This window comes from Astyanax mexicanus, chromosome 21 (assembly GCF_023375975.1).
Source record: "Astyanax mexicanus isolate ESR-SI-001 chromosome 21, AstMex3_surface, whole genome shotgun sequence".
Classification (NCBI taxonomy): domain Eukaryota; kingdom Metazoa; phylum Chordata; class Actinopteri; order Characiformes; family Acestrorhamphidae; genus Astyanax; species Astyanax mexicanus.
Window position 1 is genome coordinate 11,738,760 of NC_064428.1, and position 11,266 is coordinate 11,750,025.

At 38.5% G+C, this 11,266-nt stretch overlaps 1 protein-coding gene across 1 annotated transcript; it reads right to left on the reverse strand.

Moving 5' to 3' along the window:
• Positions 1–2,230: 2,230 nt before the first annotated feature.
• LOC125785878 (C-type mannose receptor 2-like) lies at positions 2,231–3,824 on the reverse strand. The gene is made up of 4 exons (XM_049470058.1): positions 3,785–3,824; positions 3,193–3,582; positions 2,738–3,079; positions 2,231–2,598 (listed from the first exon to the last, which is right to left on the reverse strand). The coding sequence occupies exons 1-4, from the start codon at positions 3,822–3,824 to the stop codon at positions 2,231–2,233; spliced, it is 1,140 nt and encodes a 379-aa protein (XP_049326015.1).
• Positions 3,825–11,266: the final 7,442 nt, after the last annotated feature.

The window sequence follows — 11,266 nt, forward strand, 5'->3', positions numbered from 1 at the left end:
ACAATAGCTGTTGTATAAGTTTATACTGAACACACACTATTACATACATGTAAGTACACACACATTGTTACACTTGTGTAAGTACACTCACCCTTGTACTTGTGTAATTACACAAGTCAAAATTAACCTTAATACACGTGTAATTACATAAACTGTATCTCTGAAACAATGTGTACTTCATCAGTAGTTACACTGCAGTTACATGGATTGTTACTGTGTAACTACATAGTACTTGGGGACACTTATTGTAAAGTGGGACCAATTGTTCTTTGGCTTTTAACAACAGTGCAACAATGCAAAAAAAGCAAAAATTCTAAGCTCACATTAAGAATCTTTTAAATGAAATCATGTGTGCCACAATTATTGGCACCCCTGATGTAAGTACTTTGTACAACCTCCTTTTTGCAACAAGACACCACTTAATCTTCTATAACTCTTTACAAGATGGGAGAATACAGAAAGAGGGATCTTCTACCATTCCTTTTTACACAACCTCTCAAAATCAGAGATCCAGAGTCATGGATCTTCTCTTACGCACTCTCTTCTTCAGCTCACCCCACACCTTTTCTACTGGGTTGAGGTCTCGCGACTGAGAGGGTCATTAGAGGAGCTTGATTTTGTGCATTGTGAACCATTTTTTTAGTAGATTTGGCCACATGTTTAGGGTCATTATCTTGCTGAAAGACCCAGTGACATCCCATCTTCAGCTTTCAGGCAGAGCTCCCTAGATACTTATTTAAAATGTCCTGATATTTCCAAGAGTCCATGATCCCATGTATTGTTACAAGTTTCCAAGGTGCTCCGGAGAAAAAACAGGCCCACATCATCACCAATCCTCCCCCATTTTAAGCAGTGGGCATGAGCATCCTTGGGCATGGGCCTTTTTCTCACTTTGTGTGGTCACAAGATACACTTCATATACAGCAGTGTTGGGTCAGACAGAATGTGTGATGTAATATCATTTAGAAACAACTGACCCTATTTAGCAGAGTAGATCAGAGGGATCAGGTTAAGGCAAGCACTGCCTACTCTTAAAGAACTTGTCATCCAAAGCAGTGATGTTGCATCCATGGCAGCTTAGGGTGAGGAGAGGTAATACAGAAAAAAAAACAGATAACAAAAGCCCATCCTCAGGACTAATAATAACTATTTTAAGCTTACATTAAGGCTGCAGCTGGCAGTGCTAAAAGATGTACACAGCTTAGTGTATATATTTTATTAAATTTGTACACAAAGTTATGAAACACCAGGAAGGAGCATCTGCGCAGAACAGTTAGCCTTGGTGTTTATGGATATGTTCAACCTCTCCCTGAAACAATGGCTTGTTTCAGCCTCCTTTAAACAATAAATCATTGGTCCTGTCCCAAAGAAACATCAGCCTGGTTTCCTGCTTGTTTGACTATTACCTAACAGCACCATCCTCAGTTGTGATGATGTGCTTTGGAATTCTGATGAATAACCTCACTGATAAAAACTTTCTCAGCACTGGAGACCCCCAGGGTTATGTCTGGAGCCCCCTGCTCAGTCTACTCTACTGGCCACAAAAATTGCACTGAAAGTTTAAGCAGTTTTAAGTACATTGTTCTTAATATCTCACAAAAGCACCACATTTTCACGGGTACATTGGACAGTAGTAGAATAAAACAAGTATTTGTGTGTTTATCTACATTTGTCTTTATCATATAATACACCTTGTCTCATTGAATGAGATGAATTGTGATGAATTGCAATGAATTGTAATATAGTAAGAAAAGAAAGTCTGAAACTGAACTGATTTTATTAAATTTATTCACATATCTCATTCAGTAACAACAGTTTTATGATGATTAAAAAAATATATAAAATATCTCAATATAAGACTAGAAACAAAATCTAAAGAAAGAAGCTTAATGCTTTGGCTTATTGTTTTTTTTTTTTTTTTTTTTTTTAACAGATAATGAAATCCTGTGGAATAGAGGTAAAGCAGCAGATATATAAAACAAGAAAATGCATTTGACCTTAACAGTTACAGCACATACAGTATAAAACACTACCTTAAAACAATAAACAGTGAATGTGGTAAAGCTGTAGAGATGCTGATTCCGGGACAGAAGATTCTTCACACCTGGTTTCAGTCTGGATGAGAAAAAATTGGGAAAATAATAAATAATTAGGATTTTGCATTTTATTTCTATATACTGTATATGTCTATTTCCATATTCTAAACAAATCACACTAATAAACACTAAATCTAACCTTTATATCTGATGCAGATGAAGTTGAGAGTCTGGTTCTCAGGCAGGCTGACCCACTGCTGATCTCCTCTAGCCTGCACCGCTCCGGTTCTCTCTACAGGACTGCAGTCTTCACCTTCTGCACCGTTACCTGGAGCCCAGTTATCATAGCAGATAAAGTCTCCACTCATCCAGAACCAGAGGCTGAGGGCGCAGGTGTGACGCAGACCCAGCCACACATGATCAGTGGAGGCTTTCTGAGCCACATCCTTCACCCAGAGCTGGATCTCCTCAGAGTGAACTGAGACCAGGTCCACATGTTTCTCTCTGCAGTATCTCAGAGCTCCTTTCCAGCTCAGCTTCTGCTGAATCAAGATCAGCTTATCTGGAGAGAGAAGAAAAAAGGCTGCTTTTATCAGAGAGGGTTGCATAATAAACAATTTTCATAAAGATATAACCTTACATAAAGGTAATTAATACAGAAATACATTAATATAGTATTGAATATATTAAGTATAACTCACTCTCATGGCAGATGAAAGGGTGTTGTTTTTCACAACCTATATCATGCCACTGACCCTGGTCCTTCACAGAAGCTGCAGCACATTTTGTATTATAAGTATTATCTGGCTGGCTAGGCTCCCAGTATCGGAATGAGGAGCTGCTCTGATCTGACCACTTCCAGGAGTCTTTAAACAGGCCGATCCAGAAATTATCATCATTTCCTCCTGCAATGATCTGCTGTCTCTCATTCTCGTTCCTCACACTGGCCAGGTCTGTGTGACGTTCTCTGCAGTACCTCTGAGCTTCACGCCAGGTCTTTTTGTCATTAATGAATACGTATCTCTCAGTGTTTGGTTTATTTTCTGAAAGACATTAAACTCACATTCTTAAAAACTGCACAAAAATGTCAAAGAATGAGTATGTTAGATAAATTAACTGTAAATAAATGATCTGTTTCTACAGTAGAAGTTCTTACCATCAAAACACACAAAGGTATGTTCACTCTTACAGTTGTCATCAAACCACTTTCCATCTTGTTTATACATCGAAACACAGAACTTCTTTTCTCCAGGATTATTTGGTTCTTTATTGTTCCAGTTCTGGTCTGTATCTTCTACAGTGTAGAAATTTCCATCTGGCAGAGACCACCTCCATTTCCCTTTGTCTCCGCGGTCCAGACCAATCCAAGCAAATTCTCCACCTTTACCCTTCAGAGTCTTGTTCAGCTTCTTCATCTCGTCCATGTTGTTGATGGTGGCCAGATCAGTGTAGTTCTGTCTGCAGTAGCTCTGAGCATCAGTCCAGGTTTTACTCTGATCCACAAAGTGATACCGATGAGGAACGTATGGAGATACACCACTCACAGCTGTGAAGATCAGGAGAAAGTGTGGAAACACTTTACTTGAAGAATTGACTAACTAATATTAATTAATACAATAATTAACATGAATAATACTTAAGTATTGTTAGGTAAAGAAGTAACAACTGAATTAATTAACGTTCTTGTACAGTACAGCTCAAAATGTATTATCTGGTGTGTAATTTAGTACTAAATGATGTACACTGACCTGAGAACAGCAAGAAAACTAAGATCCACTTCTGATCCATTTCTGGAATCTAGATGTTCAGATCCGATTTCTTCGTCCTGATGTGTCTCCCTCGTTCTTCACCTCCTGTTCTGATCTGTACAGTATCTCTCCTCTTTCTTTATTGTTCTCTCTAATATCGCTCCACCTCTTTTGCACGCAATCATATGAAGATAGCATCTCTGATCTGATTTGCTTTTTTATCAGTCCAACGCGAACAGCAGTTCCAATGAAGATATATTTGCACAGTACCTGTGAAGAGGAAGTGTAACTCAATGCAGATGGATTTACAAAACAAATAATCTGCATATTTTAATATTACTGTTCTAGTCTGTGTTGAGGATCATACTAGTGCATCTAAAAAAAGACTTATTCATTTAGTAATTCAGTCTAGACCAATTGGTTCTTTTGGCAGTGTGGGCAGTGTGCCAAGTCCTGCTGGAAAATTAAATCCACATCTCCATAAAAGTTGTTATCAGCAGAGAGAAGCATGAAGTGCTGTAAGATTTTGCGGGAAAACAAAACTGCACTGACTTTAGACTTGATAATAAAACACAGTGGACCAACACCAGCAGATGACAGACATGACTCTCCAAACTATCACTGATCATCAGTACATTTTACATTTCATTTAAAGGAAATCAAGGGATCAGAGTCTGAAGGAAGAGTGGAGAGACACACAGTCCAAACTGCTTGAGGTCTAGTATGAAGTTTCCACGAAGGACTTGGCACACTGCCAAAAGTATCAATTGGTCTTATATAATATTAAAATTGTCTGAGACACTGATTCTTGAAGTGGCTAGCCATGATGCTAACACCATGCCTTGGAAGCATGGTTAGCACCAGTTAGCATCAAGGCTAACCCACCACAAATGTTTCAAACCCAGCTGCTGTTTCTCTTGGAAAGAGTTGATATAACATATCTCGGGCAGGGTGTACGATAGAGGCCCAACCTTCCTGACACTGGCCAGCACATTTCTCTCATCCTCTCTTGATAGTCTTGAACAAATCAGCCCCAGGACATAACAGAGCCTCCACCATGTTTCACAGTAGGAACAGTGTTCTTTTCTTAATATGCTTCATTTTTCCGTCTGTAAACATAAAGCTGATGTACCTTGATACCAGTTTCTCTGATTTTGCTATTTATAGGTAAATATTTGAGGACAATTAACACTGTAGTTTTGTTCTATAAACTACAGACAAAATTGCTCCCAAATACCAAATTAAAATAATGTCACTTATAGCATTTATTTGCAAAAAATGAGAAATGGCTGAAAAAAAAATCAATATTTGGTGAAATAACCCTGGTTATAAATTACAGTTTTCATGCATCTTGGCATCATGTTCTCCTCCACCAGTCTTACACACTGCTTTTGGATAACTTTATGTCTTTACTCCTGGTGCAAAAATACAAGCAGTTCAGTTTGGTGATTTGATGGCTTGTGATCATCCATCTTCCTCTTGATTATATTCCAGAGGTTTTTAATTTGGTAAAATCAAAGAAACTCAAAGAATCATTTTTAAGTGGTCCCTTATTTTTTCCCCAGAGCTGTATTTTTCTCACCAGTCTATAAGACATTCTCCCAGAAGCTTTGTGGCTTATCAACATGTAGTCCTCCTTGGTCGTCTCCCTGATGTTCCTTGAGCTTGAAGTTCACCTTTAATCTCTTTAAAAGTTTTTTTTCCTCTTATGTTCTGGGCTCTTTTGTTACCATTGATTTGGGTTTGCATGTTGTGACAGTTAAAAAAGATATCACTGAAAGAAATATTGCCATGTTATTTATGTCTATGGGGCGTGTATGCAAAGTTTTACTACAATATTGTCACTGAGAGTGCATTGATGTAAACTCATGCACTGTTTTCTAATCATACGACTTTCCAGGCAGTAAAACTGCTATTCGCTTGAGATGACATCAGTGTGTAATCTGGCAGAGATAAGAGGGGTCTCTAAGAGATATAAGTAGAGGAACTCAAGGCGAATAGAGTTACACAAAGCTGGAGAGGAACAGAGCAACAAACTGCCTGGTAGGATCACTTTTCTCTTTTTTCAAATTGACCTGTTTTTAAGTTTAAAGATTAAACTTCTTCTGCTTGCCTTAATAAGTGTAATCTAGATATAATATGAAAATGGTTCATCTCACATATCACACATGTTTTATATATTGGTCTTTTAAAAGTAATAAAGTAGAGAAACATAAAAAAAAGTTTGAACATGTATTTTTTTTTATGAAAAACGAGTGAATTATCCTAATTGAACCATTACCTGTTACATTATTGCACTAAATATTAATAGAATAATTAGTAATGGAGATAATTAAATATTCACACTGCTTGTTTAGATTTTTTTGGTTTTAGATATATTTTGGATAATTAAACATGCACCAGTTCAAATTGACCTGGGACCACCATTGCTGTACCTTATAAATGAACATAACAGGAGGGTTAACATTCATTTACTGCAATAATAAAAAAAAAAACATATTAATGACATGATGTTCTCTCATTTTTACATCTCTCAGAAATGGATCAGAAATGGATTTCAGCCATCTACTTTTTGTCAGGTAGGTGTATTTTGCCACTGTCCAATGTAAATCGAGTTTCTCCAAAAGGTACCACTTTAAAATAAGTGTATTAATGCTTATTAATCAGGTTATAAACCATTAATAAGCAGTTATATTACATAATTTGGAAGGGCAACAGTGAGTGGCCTGTCGTGTACCAAATAGTGATTCCACATTAATTTATACTGTTAAACCTCAGATCTAGATCTAAAACTAGATGTTTATTTTACTTGTCTTTTCCATCAGTCATCATTAACTTAATTTCTGTTAAAAAAAATTTTTTATTTAATTTCATCTCTGGAAAACAAATAAGAGAGCACTTCAGTTTCTGAATGAGTTTCTCTGATTTAGCTATTTATAGCTATATGTTTGAGTAAAATTTACATTGTTGAGTTATTCTAAAAAACTATGGTTAATATTCTTCCAAATTCCAAATAATAATATTGTCATTTAGAGCATTTATTTGCAGAAAATTAGAAATGGCTGAAATAACAAAAAAAAAAAAAAGGATGCAGAGCTTTCAGACCTCACATAATGCAAAGAAAACAACAAGTTCATATCCATAAAGTTTTAAGAGTTCAGAAATTTGGTGAAATAACCCTGGTTGGTTTTTAATCACAGTTTTAATGCATCTTGGCATCATGTTCTCCTCCACCAGTCTTACACACTGCTTTTGGATAACTTTATGCTGCTTTACTCCTGGTGCAAAAATTCAAGCAGTTCAGTTTGGTGGTTTGATGGCTTGTGATCATATATCTTCCTCTTGATTATATTCCAGAGGTTTTCAATTTAGTAAAATCAAAGAAACTCATACTTTTAAGTGGTCCCTGATAAGTGGTAAAATGATAAAATTAAACTTAATAGTAAGTTTAATTTGGAAAGGTTACAACAAGCAAATGGCTCCCATTCGGTGGAATGCCAGCAATGCACTAAAAATAACCAGTTCCTGTCCTTTACAGTGGTCAGTGTTTCTGCATACGTTCCTCATCGGTATCACTTCGTGAATCAGAGTAAAAACTGGACTGAAGCTCAGAACTACTGCAGACAGACCTACACTGATCTGGCCACCATCAACAACATGGACGAGATGAAGAAGCTGAACGAGGCTCTGAAGGATGTGGTGAAGAGCTCTGCTTGGATTGGTCTGAAGAGAGGGGACACTGGGAGGTGGCAGTGGTCTCTGGGAGGTTTCTACAGTGTAAAAGACTCGAATTGGAATAAAGGAGAACCAAATAATGATGGTCGGAATGAGTTCTGTGTTGCGATGAAGAAACATAGGGGAAAGTGGCTTGATGAAAGCTGTGGGCGTCAATTTCCTTTTGTGTGTTTTGACGGTAAGAACTACTACCGTAGATATTTTTATTTTTTTATGTGGTGCCATGTTTATTGCCATTTGTTTTAATGCTAATTAATCTATAAGGCTATTGGCCCAATCCCCATTTGTCATTTTGGCCCTACAACTTACCCCTACCCTTTCTTTGCGAGTGAAACCCTTCGAGAGTAAGGGGAGAAATCAGGATGCGAATTATACAATAATTCAAGTATTTCTTTGGGGTGTAAATGGAAACCAGTACAGCTAAGGCGCATGCTTCAATAAACTAACAAATGTCTCACTTCCTTACTGTAATGTCTACAGCACCTAAAAGATAAACCCATTACATCAGCTAATGTAGCACTTAAATACCACATAATAACCTTTATACTCCTAAATGATATATTATAAAGCAAAATCCACAGTTAATCCTGCTAAAACACACACACACAATGCTTCTGGCTGCTATCTTTCATCAGCTTTCTCGCCATTCAATTTTAATTCATATTCGACATACAGTATTCTACGGCATCTCTCCTACAGGAATCATCAGCGCTGAAGTTCAGTAACCGAGCTGCTGCTGCTGCTGCTTAACTAGTTAACTTTAGGACGTATTTTATTGTATGTCTTCAGAAAGGAGGGAGATGGTGCAGAAATTAAGTATTATTGTCCATTACTTAATTCCTAACTCTGTGAGGTGTAGCTGAAATTAGCTTTGATTATTTTTATTTTATTTATTATTATTATTTACACTGTTCCGCCATAAATTCTGCAGGTCCTGCCATCTGTTGCACCATTTAAGGCGGAACTGGAGAGTTAGATAAGCTAGCTAGCTATTAAGAAAAACTACTAGCAATCTTTTTTGTGCTAGTTATGAAGAATTTAGCTATAAAACATTGAAACCACACATTAAACTGTGGTAATATAGCACTAATCTTCACTTTTAACAAGGAAAATACTTACATTTGTGAGTTTCTTTGGTGGCTAACAAGCCCTATCCCTTCCCCTATCCTACCTCTCAAGCCCAAACAAGAATTGGGAAACTCCTACCATAGTTAACATACTGTAGATATTATAATGTTATAAACTTACGAAAACTAACCACGTTTTCTTGAATTCCAGACAAGAAGAAAAACACTGAACCCTACATTCTTGTTGAGGAGAAAAAGTCCTGGCATGATGCTCAGAGGCACTGCAGGCTGCATCACAGAGACCTGACCAGTGTGAGAAACAAAAGTGAGAGAAAGCAGATTGAGCATGCCGTTAAAATATTGCACTTTTCTCGGCTTTGGATCGGCCTGTTTAATGAATCCTGGGAGTGGTCAGATAAGAGTAACGCCTCGTTCCGATACTGGGAGTCAAGCCAGCCAGACAACCAAGAAAACAATGAAAACTGTGCTACAGTGCACACGGTTGACCAGGGTTACTGGCACGATGAGAACTGCAAAAAAACACATCCGTTCATCTGCCACGAGGGTGAGTTTTACAGTATTTAATTCATTAATTCATTAACAATGTCTAACCAGGCCAACAGGTTCATGTGGGGGGCTTGCATGGGTAAAACTAGGTGAGCTAGGTGGGTTCCAGGTGGGAAAGGTCTTTGAGTTGGTGTGTACAGGTTTTGTTACTGGGATCCTGCGGGGCTTTCAAATGGCCCTATCGTTCAGCCCACCTTAAATTCATATGGGTCCTATCTAGACCCTAAGCCCAATCCCATTCCACCCCTTGGTCCTACCACTTACCCCGACCCCTTGTTTTTGTGTGTAACTCTTCCCCTTGGAACAGAGTTATAAGAGGAAGGTGTGAAATCCTCCACCCTAAGAATTGGGACAACCCTTCATCAGGGGCGCTAAAGTTCAGTAGCGTAGCTGCTAACTAGCTAATTTTAGGGCTTTGCACGTCTTCAGAAAGGGGGGGGCGTGGTTCAGAAATTAATTATTATTGTCAATTTCTTAATTTCTCTGTGATGGGGAGCTGAAATTAGCTTTTATTTTACTTTATTTTCCGTTGCACCTTTCCATTCTGCTCCTGCTGGCTGTTACACCATTTAAGGTGGAACGGGAAAGTTAGCTGGCTACTACCTTCTGAGATAAACTACAGGCAATCTTTTTTATGCTTGTTATGAAGAATTTGGCCATAAAACATTGAAACTACACATTAAACTTTAGTAATATAGCGTACATAGTATATCACTTTTAACAGGGAAAATATTCTGGCTTTTCTTAGCAGTGATTCTTATACCCCTTCATTTGAAATAGGTATCTGGAAAATCTCCATTTGAAGAGCTAACAAACCCAATCCCTTCACCCTAACCTACCCCTCCAGCCTAACAAGAATCGGGACACCCCTACCCCTCAGGGTGTACTCGCAAAACAGAGGGGTAGGGGTAAGGGGTAGGGCCAAGGGGTGAAATGGGATTGGGCTATAGACTGGATTCGTATATTTACAGTTATTGGGCTTCTCAAATGGGCCCAATCATTACAGCTTATCTTAAGACCCAAGAATGGGTTTGTAGATGCGTTGTTATGGGGCTTCCCAGTCAGGCTTCCCAAATGGGCCCCATTGGTATAGCCCACCTCAATCTCATATTAGTTCAATCTAGGCCTTAGACTGGGTTTGTACATGCTTTGTTACAGGGACCCAGGTAGGCTTTCCAAATGGTTCCTACCATTACAGTTCACTTTAATCTCAGAGGGTTCCATCTAGACCCTAAACTGGGTTCCAACAACAACTGTTATTGGACTTCCTAAATGGGCCCCATCAGTACAGCTACCTTAACATGGAACCATCTAGTCTCTAGACTGGGTGGGTTTGTATATATGCTGTTACTTGGATTCAGTTGGGCGTCCCATATGGACCCCATGGTTTCAACCACCTTTACAGGGTACCATCTAGCATTATATAACATAATATAACATGCAGAAAAGGTTCTATCAACCAAAAATTGTAAGCTTTGTTAAAATTGTAAGCTATTAGTTGGGTAAATGTCAAATCATTCCCTCTATTACCCTCCAGATAAACTGATCCTGATCCAGAAGAATCAGAGCTGGGCAGAAGCTCTGAGATACTGCAGAGAGAATCATGTGGACCTGGTCTCAGTTCACTCTGAGGAGATCCAGCTCTGGGTGAAGGATGTGGCACAGAAAGCCTCCACTGATCATGTGTGGCTGGGTCTGCGTCACACCTGCACTCTCAGCTTCTGGTTCTGGGTGGGTGGAGAGTCTACCTGCTACCAGAACTGGGTTACAGGTGATGCTCCAGAAGGTGAAGACTGCAGTCCTGTAGAGAGAACCGGAGCGGTGCAGGCTAGAGGAGATCAGCAGTGGGTCAGCCTGCCTGAGAACCAGACTCTCAACTTCATCTGCATCAGATATGAAGGTTAGGTTGAAGGTCGAAGGTCTGTGCAGGTGTGGTCACTGGAATATTAATCTAGATTCTATAAATCTTGTGTGATTACGCTTGAAAACATGCAAAAGCAGATCTTTGGGGCCAGTTTTATCACTTTTATACTTATACTTATTTGTAGTGTTTGTACTCTTTTATATATATAATCTAAGACTAAAGCATATATAATCAGTTTTCTGTGCATAT